This window comes from Sarcophilus harrisii, chromosome 2 (assembly GCF_902635505.1).
Source record: "Sarcophilus harrisii chromosome 2, mSarHar1.11, whole genome shotgun sequence".
Taxonomy (NCBI): Eukaryota; Metazoa; Chordata; class Mammalia; order Dasyuromorphia; family Dasyuridae; genus Sarcophilus; species Sarcophilus harrisii.
The window spans coordinates 352,890,833-352,908,887 of NC_045427.1; the positions used below are offsets into that span (position 1 = coordinate 352,890,833).

General features: G+C 37.8%; 1 protein-coding gene across 3 annotated transcripts in view; it reads right to left on the reverse strand.

Annotated features, from left to right (window-relative positions):
- Positions 1-18,055, reverse strand: part of C2H14orf180 (chromosome 2 C14orf180 homolog) — a 44,707-nt gene that overhangs the window by 13,519 nt on the left and 13,133 nt on the right. For 2 of the 3 annotated variants that reach the window (XM_031953146.1, XM_031953145.1), the window contains exons 3-4: positions 10,013-10,139; positions 6,215-6,341 (exon numbers count right to left, since the gene is read on the reverse strand). In XM_031953146.1, coding sequence (XP_031809006.1) covers positions 6,215-6,341; positions 10,013-10,139 — 254 coding nt within the window. The remainder of the gene's footprint in view (positions 1-6,214; positions 6,342-10,012; positions 10,140-18,055) is intronic. The other variant, XM_023504028.2, reaches the window with a different exon arrangement.

The window sequence follows — 18,055 nt, forward strand, 5'->3', positions numbered from 1 at the left end:
TCTGCCATGTTATTTCCTGTTTTACATATTAAAACCACATTTGTCTTATAGAAGGAATTAGATAGAGTGCCATCTTTTCTTTTTGAAAACTTGTGACTGTTTTTTGAATGTTTGCTACATCTGCTTCGGGCAAGTTCTTTTTTATTTTCCTAATGGGGAGTTCATCTGGTTGTTTTCCCAATATTTATTTACTAATATAATTTATTTTGTATATCTGACTATTTTATATTTTGTAGTTTATTCATTTCTTTTACATTTTCATTTTTTGCCATATAATACTGCATAATATTCTCTAATAATTTCCTTTAGTTCTTTATGACTTTTTATGATTTCTTCCTTATTGCTTTTTATTCTAATTGACTTGTTTTCTTTTGTCTTCTTTTTTGTCAATATAGGTAACAGTTTATTAATTTGAGTGCTTTTAAAATTTGTTTTATTTATTAATTATTGGCTTTCTTATTTAAATTTTGTTAATTCCCATTTGACCTTAAAGATTTTTTAAAGTGCTCATTTAATTTGCTGATAGTCTAGTTTATAAAAAAGGAAAAGAGTGCATTAATTTTCTTATCTATTTGGACCTATATCCTTTTGTCACATCATCTGTGTATTTTAACAATAACTAACATTTTTATAGCACTTATACTATACTAAGCACTTTGTAATTATTATCTGTAATAGGCTGAGGTTTGAGTTGATGTACTGAGGTCCCAAGTACATGAGGCTAAATAGTAATTGGGCTATACTCTGTTAATATACATGATTGGATAAAGAATGGTCCCCGCCCACTCTCCCTGCAAGTCCTGATGTGTTGTATAGGAAATGACGATTTTGGTGGGTGGAGGCAGAGAGAGACAGGAAGACAAGCTGGGGGAGATTGGGCCTGGGTTCGAGACTCTTAGCTGCTGGTCGTGTGGCTGCTGGTCTAGCTAGCTTCTTGATTCAGCTGCACACATTGCTATCGCCGATTCCCTTCCACTTCTGATCCTTCTTCACTGAGAATAAAGACTGACGGTTTTCCCCTAACCTGAATTCCTGACTCCAACTGATTTTAAAATACACGATCTTCACAATTATCTCATTTGATTCTTCTTATAATATTGGAAGGTAGGTGCTATTATTATCCCCATTTTACAGATGTGGAAACTGAGGCAAATAGAGGTTCATTTGCCCAAAGTCACAAAGCTAGTAAGTATCTGAGGCTGGATTTGAAATCAGGTCTTCCTGACTCCATCCTCAGCACTCTATCTACTGAACCATCTAGCACTTTCTGGGACAACCAAAATCTCTGAAAAAATTTGGATCCAAATACCAACCCCAGTTTCTGGATTAGTTCATTTATCTTCTTTAGTATGTTTTGGAAGGTAGAGCTCCCTGCACCTCTGCCCTGTGCAGGGCACCCCCCCAACACCACCTACACCCCCATTCCTGTGACTTTGAACAATGCTTGACACAGTAAGCATCCTTTTTTTTTTTAAATTTTTTTTTTGGTTGGTTGTTTGTATTTACACCTCTGTCTCTTCCCCCTCTCAAACATAGATATCTCAACATATTCACAAAGCACTAACTCACTTTCTGGTTTGGTTCAACTACCTATTTTTTTCCCTTAACACAGTGCCTGTTATATGGTAGGTGTTTATTAATTTTTTTTTTTGAGTGACTTCTCTTTCTCATCTTTCCCAGCTAGGAATGTTGCTTAATTTTAAGATGATCTACATCTTTGAGATGATAAACTCTTTTTTAAGTATTTGTGACCTTCACAATCAAAAACTTCCTCTTCATGACCATCCATTTACTTTAGTTATTTGTTCTATTAAGCTTATAAATAGAAGTTGTTGGTTAACTGATTTCCAACACTCCCTTGTGCTCAGCCATAACAGGAGCCCATTTGTGACCTTTAATCGGCAATCAAAAAGACCTTGCTGCTGGCATTCGCTAATTGTGAAAAATCGTTTGTTGTTTGGATGATCCCATGTGATGATTCCAGGGTAGAATGCCAACATTCTCGTCATTCTGATGTACTTTCTGATACCTCATCCTCCAACAACACAACCTCTCTAACTGCATAAGTGTTGCTATTTCTGTACAACATTTACATGTTCCCTTTCCTGAGTCTGTGCTCCCATCCCATGAGAGTATATCAGACTGTAAAAACCTTTCGGAATTTTTGTTCCCTTTGAGCACGAATGATAATTCTTTCCCATCCACTTCTGTTTCTCTACCTCAAGAGATAATTTCAGGTCATAAAACAACTATTGTTATTTTGCTAACCCCATATAAAAATTACACAGAGTCTCCTTCTAGTGATTTACAGATTCAGAATTTTACTTCATGGTCACCAGTGATTTGCATTTCAAATATAATCTCTCCAGGAATTATAATACCTGGAGGCTTGTTACTGGGTTGATTTGCATATGAAAGGCACCAGTCAGTCTTTTTGCTATGGAAACTTGGAAATGTAATGGGGAGTCAAGCATATGTTGTTTATCTTTGAATATTTTCCTTAGTTTAGCTCAGTAGAAGATTCACAGATGAATTCTAATTTTCTTTATTTTTTATACATCATGTTCCAGCTTTTTCTCTGTTTTCTCACGATGGGTGAATAATCCTGTGAAATTCAAAGTGGGGCACTTTTGAAGTTTGAGGACAATATAAGTTTGGGTGAGTTGCCTCTGCTTTTCTCTCTGAGGAAGTCTGGTAAATTCTATCCATCCTGAATTCTTGTTATTTCTGGGAACTTTTCTTAAACATTTTATGAAAAACAGTGGTTAGACTTTATTTCTTTCATTTTCAGGTGATGTAATAACAAATTTTCTCTCTAAACTACGTCCTAATTCCATTTTTGCTTCTAAAGTCATCAAACCTTCTTCCAGTCGAATTATCCTTTGACCTTGTTTTACTTCTTGCTCTGCTGCTTCTAGTTTGCCTTCCAGCAAAAGCATTTAATTTTCCATTGATCCCATTTCTTTATTTACATTTTCCATTGCTTTTTTCCACATATCTGACTTTGGCCATCAGTTTGTTTCTTTTCCTTTTTATGATGCTAGAACTCACATCACAGATAAGAGATGTTTCTTTACAAATGCCAAAAAAATTGTTAATTCCCTTTAAAGTGATTATTATCCAAAATAGGTTTATTTGCTTTATTTTTGGTATTAGATCAAGCTTTATATCTTCTGTGACTATTTAGTGATTTTTTTTTTTTTTTTTCTCTCTGGTGCTTTCTCTTTAGGAAAGGTGGTATGGTGCTGATGAGATCTAGGATCAATAGGTGGGGTTAGCAGAGAAAGCCTGAAATACTGATTAAATTACTCCCTGATGCAAGCATTGAAGAACACTGATGGGGATCAGTTTGAAACTCTCACTCTCTCTCTCTGACTCTGGGGGAACACTTGAGAAACTCCTTCAGAGAAGCTTTCCCCAGAGAGACCCATCCCAGGAAATCAAGATAAAGTGGTTTCATTCTGTTATCTGGGTGGGACTAGTTGAGTCCAGGACCACTGCTACTTAGCTTAGATATGGACCTCTATTGAGTTGGAGATTAGTCCAGGCACACTCATTCAATTGGAAGACTTTGTTCTGATTTCAACTCAAACTGCTCCCAGCCTCCACCAAGAGCTGCCTACATAACAAGCTTCCTTCAGCTCAACTCCTTGCCGAGAGGGCAATAACAGGAATCATGCCAGGCCAAGGGACCTCCCTTGGCATGGCTACCTGTGAGGGACTCTCTCCCCGCTGAAAAGGCATTCTCTTTTCAGAGTTAGTTAACCTCTCTTTGTCTCTCACACATTTTCCCAACAAGCACTATACCCCTCTTTACCTCTCAGTTGGAACTTCTCTGCTAGACCTTTATCTCTCTGCTGGGACCTTGCCACTTGGAAGTTGGTCTTTCTAGCAAAAACTAACTTCCCAACGCCAAGGGCCAGTAAACTTCTTTTTGCCAGTCTAACTTTTTCGGTTCGTAAATTCATTTACGAAGGACCTGCGCCAACCAAAAGGGGTTCCCACAACTCCCTGACCTGCACCAAATCTCATCATTATATCTCATGCTCTGTTGTGGCTAATCCCACCTTGCTGTGTCCAATCACAAATCCAAATTATGTTAAAATCCTGAAATTACATTTCCCCTCTAAATCTGCCTATGGTCCACACCATCTTTGTTGACTCCCTTTTGGACTAGTCCACTGATACGGACTGACTCTCTTCCCTCATCAGGAAGAACCCCAACTAGTTATTATCAGGCATAACTAATTCCCAGATTATCCTATTTGTAAAAAGCATTTGTGAGGAAGGAACTCCTTATTAACCTCCACTGTCAATCCTTCAACCTCTGTCCATCTTTAAACAACCTATGAGATGTTGATTAGCAGATCTTTAAACAGGTCTGGGACCTGATTTGCCAGGTGCATTCTATCTGTCTCCTTGATCCTCTCTCTGAGTTCCCACCTTTACGTCCCTGGTTTCCCTAAGAAACTCCCAGGCTATATTCCCCTATAAAAGATCTATTTATGATGATGATCTTTGTTAAATCCATTTCAGGACTAAGCCCATTATGAGGTTCCTCTTTCCCTTGTGGTTAGTTCCCTCCAATGGAGTCTTTTTTCTTTACTATAGCTAACTTTGGTTAGTCTGCTAAATTCCTCTGTGAATCTAACCCGCCATTCAATGACTTACTCCAATCTCAAGGAGTAATTCCTTTCTACTGTGAGTTCAACAGGGGAACTTGTCTTTTCCTTGCTCACTAAATACTTCTCCAACTCTATTTCATATTTGCCACTCCTGGTACCTCTTACCTCTTATTTTGTCTGTAACCTCTTCTCCTAAATAAAATTATCTTTTGACAAAGAGAATGGTGATTGTGACTTTGTCATATGTTTATTTCATATCAGGAATTGTTACTCCAACCTTATTAACACCATGGCATTCTGTCTCATAATGTCTTTCTTGTAATCCTATGTATTTTATTTTATGCATTTAAAAATGTGATTCTGAGATAGGATCCACAGTTACGCTTTATCAGACTGCAAAAGAGGTCTGTGACATGAAAAAGCTGAAGAAACTGTGTACAAGTGATCTCTTAGGTCTCTTTCAATTCCAGGTCTCAGGACCTTATAGCATGACATGCGCTTATCATGGAGACAGGAAGGTAGAGAAGTGAATTGAGTACTGGGGCTAAAATCAAGAGTACCTGAGTTCAAATCTGAACTGTCCTATGTCAGGCAAATCATTCAGTTTCAATTACATTATCTATAAAATTAGGGGGTTGAATCTGATTCTTTCTAAGGTTTAAATTGATAATGATGATGAAAGGGCAGTGCTCTGCTTACTGAGGGCAGGCATTATATTTTAGCTAAAGGGTTACAGTAATTTTTCCTTAATGATTCAGAAAATTATTATTATTATTAGTCATGACACAGAGTCATTATTATAACTCTCATTTGCCCTTGTAAAAGATATAACCTTCATTTTGAGAATTTGAACTTTCTAGTTTTATTTGAGAAGTAGCTCAGGGTAATAAAAATAAAAATATAGGCTAGTTAGGCCTACAATCAGTTCTCAGATGCTTATTAGCTCTGTGACCCTGGGCAAGTCACTTAATATTGTTTGCCTCAGTTTCCTTATCTGTAAAAATAAACTGGAGGAAAAAAAGGCAAATTGCTCTAGTAGCTCCCAAAATGGGGTCATAAAGAGTCAGACACTACTGAAAAATAACAGAATAAGAATAAGCACATGACACAAACAGTGTAATGGATCGAACATTGGTTAGGGGTTGTGATAATTGTCTTCTACTTAGTCTAATACTGGTAAATTGTGTGAACCTGGATTATTTCCTCTTGTTGTCCCTCAGTTTCCCCATCTATAAAACAGTAATAACAAAGTTTGCCCTAATTTTCTATCAGGGTTGTTGTGGAGCTCAAAACAGAGTGGCTTTTGAAAGTACTTTAAGATGTACAGGGTGGCTCATATGGAAGATGGTTTGGATTTGGAAGAATTTCTCTTCACTTAGGGGTTCAAAAAGGCTTAATGTTATCAATGATAATAAATAAATTATCAAAATGGGAGCAAATGACAACTAAAGACTATGCAAATGAATTCTCTGGTCCTGTCTATAAGAAATGAAGGCAAGATTGGATTTGAAATCCAAAAATCTGGAATACTTCATTCACCGCCTCCTGCAGATTCACACCAGTGCCCATATTTACTCCTGCATACATACCATGCACAGCTGTCTCCTCAGGCTCTTGGAAGCGCACCCGCCTCTCAGCCCTTTTCTTTTCACCTGTTACAGGGCACTCTGGTGGTTTACGTCTCAGGATGGAAGGTGGGCACTTATAACTGCCAGTCTGGGAGGGGAATAAGATTTAATCAATTAATGAATGAATAAGCCCTTATTAAACATAAACTATGTGCCAGGAATGGTGTTTAGCATTTGAGGTACAAAAATGAAAAATATTTCTTATCTTTATGGAATTTATATTCTACTGGGAATATATATATATGTAGTATATATATATATATATATATATACACATGTAATATGTACATATACATATACATGTGTGTGCATATATAGATAGATATAGATATAGATATATATAAAACCTTTGAGGTTGGCCCTCTACCATATTGCCTTTGTAAGGTTATTTATTTTTGGGCATATCCCATAATTTCTCAGTTTTCTCATAATTAAAGTAGAAGTTGAAGTAATTGACCTCTAAATCCGACAATGCTTGAAAATCCTTTGCTTTTCCTAAATGAAGTACTTAAATCTCATTCTTGAATACTCCCTATGCCTAGCCTGGCTAGCTAACATCCCCTAGGGGTTCATGAGGCAGACCAAAGTAGACTTCCCTTCCTACTCCAGGATGGGTTATGACCTATACAGGTCACCTACCCCTTTATATGCCCTTCTTATGGATCCTCAAAAAGCTAGTATGGAATGTACATACTGACAGTTCCCTTTCTTCAGGGTCCATGTCAAAAACTGAACCTTCAGTGAACAGACCAAGAGAACTGCCCTCCCTGTGCTTCCTCAAAGTGGGCATGGAATAAGAAATTTGTTTCAGTTCAATGCAAAGAAAATCTCAACAATCTATGTTGTCAAAATGTGGAATGAGCGACATTAGGAGGTAGTCAGTTCTCCACCATTGGTGACCAGACTTCATGGTTACTTGCAGATTTTGTAGAGGCTAATGCTATTCAAATATAATTTGGACAGTTGTAGTATCACAAAATGAGCTTTTCATTTAGTCAGAAGCCTTGAGCTCAAAGTCAGAAGAATTTGGCAAGTTCTGGCTTCCAAAGGCCTTGGACAACATGGTGAAAGTGTCAGGATCAGAATCACAAATGTGAGGAAGGATCATTTTCACTACAGGTCATTTTCAGTTCTTTATTCAGTAACATCTGACTCTCCACAACCCATTTGTAGGATTTTCTTGACAAAGGTACTAGAGCAGTTTGCCTTTTCCTTCTCCTGCTCATATTACAGATGAGGAAACTGAGACAAGCAAGATTAAATCACTTTCCCAGGATCACTTAGTACCTGAGACTAGTCTTCCTGACTATAGGCTCAGTGATCTCTCCAGATCTATGCATTATGAGTGATCTACGCCCTACCTAGCTGCCCATTCACTGGTGACTTCCTAGCCATTTGACCACAGATCAATTACTTAACTTTTCTAAGACTTCAATAACATCTCCCTCCAAGCTCTCCAATCCTATAAGTTTCTTTGAGAACCTCAGTTTTCTCATGTGTAAAGTGGGGATAATAATATCCATACTACCTCATGGGACTGTTACAATGAACAAATAAGAAGATGTATGTAAAATGTTATATGAATATGAGAGATTATTATATTAATGAGCTCTGGGGCCCCTTCCCTTCTAGGGCTGAGAGTCTAGAGATCTGCCACTCTTTCCTACTAGAGCAAATGAAAAAAAAGAAAATCTTTCCCCAATTCTCACGCATAAATGAAAGAACTGCTTAGGTATGGCAAGCTGGGAAAGGAATTGGTTCTTGATGCTACATACAATGACAGGCATTAGAAATTGAAGGGATGTGTGCATTTTCACCCTTATTTTAAAAGTGAGAAAACTGAGGGAAGTTAGAGAAGAAAGAACTTGCCCCAGATCCAATGAACTTTTGGACCATAGCTGCTGCTTTGTGGTAGTGAAGTTGACAAAGAGTCGTTTATAAAGTGAGAAACTATGGTCCAGATTGAGAAAAGGACTTATGTAAGGTCACACAAAGGGCTGAAATAAGCCTGGCACTAAAACCCAAGTCTTCTGATTCACAAATCATAACTTTTTCCAACTATACTCCCTTTTTTCCAAATGATTAAATATAGACTCTTTCCAACTCAATGGAACGCAGACCATTAGAACTGAAAGGAAGCATAGAGGTCAATCAGTCAGTCAATCAACAAATGTTTATTAGGCACTTATTATGTGCCAAGCATTATAGGAAGTGTTGAGGGTAAAGAAAAGCAAAAATAGTTTCAAGTATCTCATCATCTAATGGGGGAGGCAATGTGCAAATAACTAAATATAAACAAGATACAGACAGAATAAATAGGAATTCTAGATCTAGTCTAATTCCTTCATTTTTTCAGAAGGAGATTGGAAGGCTTTAGAGGGGAAGGAAATTGACTGATATTATACAGATATTCAATAGTAGAGCTGAGATAGGAGGTGTCTGTGGTTCCTATTCTATGGCTCTTCTCCATTCTCCCTGCTGCCTACCCACTCTGACAATTCTGCTCAAATTCAGTCTACCCTATTGCCTGGGTTATAAGAGGCTGGAAGTGTCCTTCTTGCCCCTGTAATTCAAACATAAATCACATACCTCTGAAATCAGGATACCATGGTATTCACCTCTGTTCCATCTCCTTCCCCTACCTTTCCATCCCATTTCCAACATCACTGATCTTAAATGTCAGAATAACTGAATATATGGAGCTCATAGAAGGATGACAGATCTCTCTGCCAGAGCTTGTATTTCACCTCTTCTTCCTCCCCTTCCCCCTCCCATCTCTACCCCTTGTTCTCAGCAGTCCCTGACACTGGGTCCATTATTTTAGCAATTAAGGGAAGGTTTGGTTTAACCCTCTGCAGAGGTGTCACCCTTAGTGCTGGGAGTGAAGCTCTTGTCTGATTTACAGTACCAGAGTTTAAAAGCTCCCAGACAGTTACTTCAGCCCAATTCTCTTTGTGCACATTAAAGCTAACTGCCCTGCCCCAAGGCAGGACCGAGCTGTCAGAGGTGATTCACAGAATTATAAAATCATGGAATCCCAGAGCTCAAAGGGACTTCATTGGGCACCTAGTCCAAACCCCGTTCAAGGGCAGAAGTCCCCTTGACAACATTCTGACAAGATGTCAGCCAATCTTTGTCTGAACACTTCTAGTGACGTAGAACTCATGACCTTCAGAAGCCACCAGCTCCATTAGTGGACAATACTGAAAGGAAGTCCATGGGACTAAAATCTTCAGTTTTAATATCTTGAGTGATGCAGAGCACCCTTTTCCATTTTTTGAAAGCTTATTATAATAAAGAAATAACACCTATTCCCATAATTCCTTAAGAAACAAAGAATTTTACAGATTAGAAGCTCAAGTACCACCAGACTATGTGACTTGTTCCGGGTTCACATAAGTTAATAAATAGCTGAGTTGAGATTTGAATCTGGGTGCTCTATTATTTGTTTCTACCACTACTCTCTCTATTAATATTATACTGACTTTTCCCCTATTATTCTTCTGAAAGAGACTAAAACCTTAAAATATTTTTTATATTTAGATACTTAAAGACTGAGAGGGAATCCTTGGACCCTTCTCAGTCTTAGATGTCCTTTTTTAGGGGCTCGTTTTTTTTTTTTTTTGTTTTTTTTTTGTATTTTATTGACACTACAGGGAGAATGTCTGCTCAGGTACAGGTTGAACTTGCTACCTTGTGAGATCCCTTCCAGCCTGGAGATTCTTTGTCTCTTTGCATAACACTGGCTGGACTCCTTACCTGGTCTTTTTCATGCATTGGTGTAACTGAGTCTTCTGTGTTCTCATGCTGTTCCAAGCTGATGCTGTGCCTTGGGCCTGGATCTTTGCCAGACCTGCTCCTGAAAGTTCCAGGTTGGGTGTCCTCACCATGTGGAAAAGGAGAAAAGAAGATAGATGTATTTTTAATTCCCTGCCGTATTAACGTTTCTTAACTTCCCCTCCATTCCATTGTTCAACTACTTTGATCAGTAGAAATAATAAGAATCTATCATGTTTGTGAAGGCAGGCTGTGTAAATATCATTATCCTTATTTTACAGGTGAGGAAACTGAAGTCTAGTAAGGTTAAGGGATTAATCCTACTTTTTGTTGTTCAGTTGTTCTTTAGTTGCGTCCAAATCTTGACGACCCATTTGAATTTTTTATTTTGGCAAAGAAACTGGAGTGATCTTCGATTTCCTTTTCCAGCTCATTTACAGATGAGGAAACTGAGGCAAATAGGATTAAGTGACTTGTCTAGGATCAGATAGCTACCAAGTGCCTGAAAGTAGATTTAAACTCGAATCTTCCTGATTCTGAGCCCAGCTTGCTATCCATGACTCACCTAGTTGCTCTCTAACCACACCTCATCTAACTGTTTTCTTAATTTCCTTAGTAAATGTTTGTTGATCAATTGACTGATTGAGAAGGTTGTTTATCAAAGTGTATATATAGTATGATAGGTCAGAATTTTGCCTCAATCCCATGAGTTTGGATGGAATCAGTGAGAAAAACTGAGATGGGAGACTGGCAACAGTTTTTCACAGGGCTCTCCTGATGTGGTCTTCATTATCTTCCTTCTGCCTAGAGGGGTAATCTCTCACAAATTGACCATAGGCCTGGCTATTAAATGCCTTGGATATCATCTAATTTAAAACTGGATGAATAGGGGATTCTAAAACTTTGGTCAGGATGAAAGACCCGAAGAATCTAAATTCAGGATGCCAAAGAAAGATCAGGAAGTAATCCTCAGACCTACATCTGGAGAGTTAGAATCAATATATCCACTTCTCTTTTATAGGGTTCTGGTATAGTTTCCTTGTCATAGGTCCTTTTTCTGTCTAGAATATAAGTTCTTTGAGGGCAGACACTGTTTTATTTTTGTTTTTGTATCTCTAGGGCCTGGTACAGAAGCTTAATAAATGCTTGTTTATTGACTGATTTATCTGTCCGAGGGGCAACTAGGTGATACAGTGAATAGAATGCTAGGGCTGGAGTCAGAAAGATTCACTTTTCTAAGTTCAAGTTCAGCCTCAGATACTTATTAGCTGTGTGATGCTGGGCAAATCATTAACTTTGTTTGCCTCAATTTCCTCATCTGAAAAATGAATTGGAAAAGGAAATGGCAAACCATTTTAGTATCTCTGCCAAGAAAATCCCAAATGGGGTCATGAGGAATTGGATAGGATTGAAAAATAACAATTGTCTGTCAAATAGGTAGGACCTGTATTACTTCACAAAATTTGTAAGGTCAAATTAAATAATGAGGACATAAAAAGTGAGTTCTCTCAAGGATCATCTCTTGCCCTTATGCTGTTCAAGATTTCTATTAATTACTCAGAGAGATAATAGCTATCATAATAACAATAATAGTAGTTAACATTCATACATACTTACTATATATCAGACACTGCAAAACAATTTATAATTTTTATCTCATTTGATTCTCACAAACAACCCTGGGAGGTAGGCAATGTTATTATCCTGATTTTACAAATAAGGAAACTGAAGAAAACAGAGGTAAAGTGAATTGTCCAATGTCCCACAACTAGTAGATATGTGAAACTGCATTTAAACTCAACCCTTCTTGACTTCAGGCCCACTGTGCCACCTAGGTGACCTTAATTATACAATTTTCACATGAAACAAAACTGGAAGGCATAGCTAACATACTGACTTACAGAGTTGGGATTCATCTAAACTTTGATATGCTAGGATATAAGAGCAAATCTATTTAACAGGAATTTAATAGACATAAGTGTTTAATTTTGGGCTAAAAAAAAAATCATCTTCACAAATATAAGATGGAAGAAGCCCAGTTAGATACCAGTTAATCTGAAAATGATCTGAGGAGCTTGTAGAATGCAAACTCAATATAAGTCCACAATATTTTAAACAAAAAAGTCTACTATGATCTACGGTCTGTATTCAAGGGTGGTGCTATCTCTTCCCTCCCCCTTACTTGGATCTAGTTGGATCTCCATCTGGAGTATTGTGTTCAGTTCAGGGAGCCTTATTTTGAGACATAAAGGTAAGACAGAGAACTTATGAGGAAGGCAATTAATATGATAATGGATCATGACATATGCAGATTGGTTGAGGGTAGAATTATTGTTTAGCTTTAGCACAGAGAAGACTTAAATGAGTAAATTTAAACTTTAGGCAAGAAAAGACTTCTTGACAATTGCTACAGTCCAAAAATAGGAGATATGCTTCGGAAGTTGTTTTTGTCACACCAAAAATTCCCACCCCAATCCTAAGGTTCCTTCTCTCAATCATCAGGTCTCTGTTTATCTGTGAAATGGGGCTAATAATCCTAATGTGTGGAGAAGTATACTTTTTACAAGTACACCTTAAATCTTAGGTCCCCTGTGTAGGAAGTCTTCAAACAAAGGCTAGATGACCATTTGTGGAATTCATGGTCAAGTGCAGACTTGTTCAGATTTGCCTTGAACCAGAGGGCCTCTGGGTCCCTCTGAACTCTGAGAATCTGACTTGCTCTAGGCTACTAGACTACTCTAAGAAAAAGAAGAGCTGAAAAAAAAAACCAAGAGCTCTCCACTACTCCTTAGATTTGACCGTGTCCATCCAAAATGTTTGAGGCCCGGAGGAAATAGAAAACCCAAAGTAATTAGCCCCAGACCTAGCTGTATTCTCCTAGTTAGTGATGATCTTTTACTGGCTTGTGGAGAGAAAAAGGCAGCCTGTTTAATAATCTTATATATATTTCTAACCTGTGGCAGAATATTCTGAGCTTGTATTGGTCTGATCAGCCACAGTCAGACACATTGCATCTCAACTCTAACATAGTAATGTTATTTTGATCCTCTTCAAGAATGAAGGACAACAACCAATATGTATATACCCACACATATATATTATTATATGTGCATATATACTTATGTATGTATATTATATATTCCCCCATTACATATTAAAACAATTTAAAAACATTTTTAATCTTAAAAATCATACTTTTACTAAAATTTGAGGCTTATTTATAAAGAATTTACCTTCTCACCATTAGGATTCTTAGTCCTGTTTTACAGATGAAGAAATGGAGTCTTAATGACTGAGGGAAAGAGCCTTAAGATTGGGGTGGGAGTTTTTGAGGGGCTTAAAAAACCCCAGAAATTCAGTGGCTTCTCCAAGGTCACCAGTTAGGAAGCATCATAGTTGAGAATGAATTCTAAGTGCAACATTATATCATTCTGCCTACGAGAGGAGGTAAAGAGAAAAGGTGAATAATGTACCAAGGGTGGCTAGGAAGTGGTACAGGAGTCACTAAAAGTAATAGTAGTGGGGGGGGGGGGTGTGAGGAAAGGGAATAAACATTGTTATAGCACTTACTATGTGCCAGGCACTGAGCATATTATCTCTTTTGATCCTTACAGCAACCCTGAGAAGTAGCCCCCATTTAACATTTGAGGAAACTGAGGCAGGAAGAATGACTTGTTCAAGGTCACACAGGAATATAGGAAAGATACAAGGGCAAATATATATTGATTTTTACCTTTTTGTTGCTTACTCTGTACTAGTTTACAAATCTACAAATGCCTTTCCTTTCATCATGCTAGGGATGATTATTTTTCTTTATTAAGAGAAAATAGATGAGTTTGATGACCCTCAGTTGGGGAATGGCTAAGTTATGGTATATGAATATAATGGAAAATTATTGTTCTATAAGAAATGATGAGCAAGCTGATTTCAGAAAAGCCAGAGAGACTTATATGAATTGATGCTACATGAAGTGAGCAGAACCAAGGAACATTGTACACAGAAACAAGATAATGTGATGATCAACTGTAATGGATTTGGCTCTACTCAATATTGTGGTGATTCAAGGCAATTCCAATAGACTTGTGATGGAGAGAGTCATCTGCATCCAAAGAGAAAACTATGAAGACTGAATGTGGATCAAAGAACAGTATTTTCACTTTTTATTGTTGTTTGCTCCTTGTTTTTTTTTCTAGTATTTTTTTTCTTTTTTTAATCTGATTTTTCTTGCACAGCATGGTGAATATAGAAATTTTACAATAATTGCATGTTTAACCTATATTGAATTGTTTGCTGTCTTGGGGTGAGGAGAGAAGAAGAAAAAATTGGAACACAAGGTTTTGAAAAGGTGAATGTTGAAAACTGTCTTTGTAAATATTTGGAAAAATAAAATATTATTAAAAAATAGAGAGAAAATTGAGACATTGGGAGGGAAACACTTAGCCAGTGTCACATTGCTAGTAAATGAGATAAAGGTAGGATTCAAAAATATCTCAACTTCAACTCCTATATGTTCTGGCACATCAGCAGAAAGAGCCCAGGCTCTTGTGCTAAGAACCTGTGTTTGAATCCTACTCTCTGTGTGATTTCAGACAATTCATTTAAACTTACTGGGTTTCAGTTTCCTCAATTTAAAAGGAAGGGGGTGAAATCGATGCTTTTAATCTCCCTTCATGCTCTAGCTTTATGATCTTAGGAAATGTGAGTTGCTGGAAGCTCTGTACAGCAATATGGTACTGCTCTTTGATAAGAGCACTGTCTGTAGAGCAGGAAGTCCAAGGTTTGATATAGGCTCTGTTACCAACTGTGGGACCTCTAAGCAAATCATGGTCCCTCTGAGCCTCAGTTTTCTCATCTGTAAAATGAGGTAGTTAAACTAGATTGTCCCTTCCAGCTCTAAGTCCCATGAATTCTATTATTATCTTCACCCTTGGCCTGCTCTAGAAGGGAAAAGACGACTCTGAGAAGAGGTGGAAGATGGGAACAGGTTGCTCCCTGGTGAGGACAGCTAGAGAGAGAATGGTGTGCGGGGCCATAAAACAATTTTACGCCTGGGAGATAACAGGGTGGGTGACTGTTCACGTTGCCGCAGGAATAAATATTGCAGATGAGCAAAGTATTCGGTTAATGATGCCTCTGTGCAGATCTGTCCTGGCTGGGTTCAATTATCCCGAAACCAAGCAATTTTCTCATATCACTGAATCTGGTTTTATTGCAAATAGGGTTATAGCTGGAGCCAGCCATCAGGACTGATGGGGAATGTGGTTTATCTCAGCTCTCCATACTTCACAAGGGCTTGCCCACCATGTGTGCCTGAGCTCCCCCTCCCAAACTCCCCCTCCTGCAGTGGATTAATAACAAGAGATCTGGGTCTTTCTTGGACCATCCAAATCAAGCTGGGGGCCCCTGTGTAACTGGAGGTGGCAGTGGCGAACCTGAGAACAGCAGGTGGCTGATGCATAAGTGATGAAGAAGCCACAACTTTATTGCCCTGACAGTGAAAAAACAAGACTCCAAAGTCTTTTTTCCTTTAACTTTTGCCTGAGGTTGCCACTCACAGTGACAGGGAGACAGTTGAGCACAGGTATACAAACTTATATAGCTGCACAGACACAATCTCATAGCCATGAGCCTCTTGGTACTGTCTCATGGAGACTTTCACAATCACACAAATGCTCACACTTGCAGAGAATATACTCATATCCACTCATACTTTGTAAGTTTTAAGGTTTTTTAGACCTGTGAGTTCATAGGATGTTTTGTTTAATGTGCTAATTTTACAGAAGTATGTGTTCAACGGTCAATCAGTAAAAATGTAAGCTCCTCAGGGGCAGAGGCAGTTTTATTTTTGTCTCTGTATGCCCATGACTTAGCACAATGTCAGGTACAGGATAGACACTTTTAGTAAATTCTTCTTCAATTAAATTTAGAGCTGGGAGGAAGAAGGAAGTGACAAACCATTTCAGTATCTCTAGCCTGAAAACCCCAAATGAGGTCACAACAATATGACTGAACTGACTGAACAAAAGAGACCCTAAAGATCTAATCCAACCTTTTATTTTTCAAATGAGCAAACTGAAATTCTGATTGGTCAAATGACTTAACTTTGTCACAAAACCAATAAGTGACAGATCTGAATTTTGAACCCAGGCCCTTTCACTCCAAATTCAGAGCTCTTGCTACCCCATCATTCTGCCTTTTAGGCTTATAAAAGTACATTGGTCACAACATTTCCACCAAGCAGAAATGGGCAAGAATAATCATCCTTGTTTTTACATACAAAAAAACTCTTATTCAAGATCAAACCAGACAGTAAGAATCGGGGTCAGAATTTGAATGTAGGCCTCCTGAGTCTAGACAACAGGCTCTTTCCACTATGATATACCACTGGACTGATGGAAAGATTTCCTTTACATTTCTTTTAAAAAATCTTAAACCAAAGTCTATCTCCCTAGAATTTAGAGTCATAGTTTTAGATCCAAAAGAGTTCATAGAGATCATCTAGTCCAAAGGCCTTCATTTGATTGATGATGAATTGAGGTCTGATGAGCTTAAGTGTTGTTGGTTCAGTTTTAAGCCAATACTCCAGGGTTTGTGAGGAGCAGAGGTAGAATTGGAACTCAGGCCCTGACTCCATTCTGTATTCTCTCTCATTAAATGAAAAAATTGATGAATTGTTTGACTCTTCAGGCTATCATGTTACCCTCTTCCCATTGTTCTCTGCCCCATGCAGACAAGGAGAACAAGTCCATTCTGTCTTCCATGTAACAGTCCTTCAAACACCTGAAGTGAGCTCTTATAGAGATCTTAGAGGAGTAGTGCCAAACTCATAAAAAGTCTCTAATTTGTACATAAGCATTCTTAAGGATTACAAATTTAATTTTTTCAAATGTAATGATATTTATGTTTTATTATATTTTTATTTATCTGGTTAAATATTTTTCAATTACATTTTATTCCATTTCAGGCTATATTTGGGAGGGCTATAAGTTGCATGTAGGCATGTTTGACACCTCTGGTAAGTCACCTTGTTTAAGTTCTTTATTTGACAGAAGAGAAAACTAGGGCTCAGAAAACTTAAATGGCTTGTCCACAAGCACATTCGGAGATTAAAAAAATGGTATAGGTGGGAGTCAAACTTAGATCTCCTAACTTCAAGTTTAGCACTCTTTCCACTGAACCACTGAGGCACCTAGGTGGTACAGTAAATAAAGCAAAACACTTGAAGTCATGAAGACCAGAATTCAAATCCAGTCTTAGATACTTACTAGGTAAGTCATTTAACCTCTGTCTGCTTCAGTTTCATCATCTGTAAAATGGGAATAGTGATTGCATTTAAATGTTAAGAAAAACAAACAAAACATGGTCATAAACCCCAGGTGAAGAAGTCTTGAATTGGAACTCCTTGAGCAGGGGAGTGATGGAGTGATGTAGTCAAATCTATGCTTTATTATTAATATTGAATTGGCAGCTATATATAACACAGAAAAGAGCAGTCAAACATTAAGAGAACTAGGAGAGTACAGGAGGGAATGTCTGGAAGGATAGTATGGCCATTAATGTCAAAAGCTGTAGAAAGGGAAAGAAGGATGACTAAAAAGTGGCCTTCAGATTTGTCAATTAAGAATAAACTTAGAGAGAGCAGGATCAGTTAAGTGATGAGATAGGATAGACTATAAGGGATTAAAAAGTGAGAGGAGAGGAAGCGAAGGCCACTAGTATAGATTTTATTTTCTTCTAGAGTTAATTTTTGAGAAGGATCGTTGAATCAGGACTTTGTGCTGAAATCTTGTACAAGGAACAACCAGCAAGCCAATAAAAATGAGTTTGGGGGATTCCAGCTGTGCTTCAAACATGGGTAGGATGGAGTTATGTCTTTCATAGAATCCCAGAGCAGGAAGCTCTCTTAAGAGACCTGTAACATGCTGTCATGCTTCTTTACTTAAAAACTTCCAACAATAAACATCTTTTTCTTCTTATTTATTTTTCAGTTATGTCCCCATTTTTTTTTTTTTTTTTGGCAGAGGT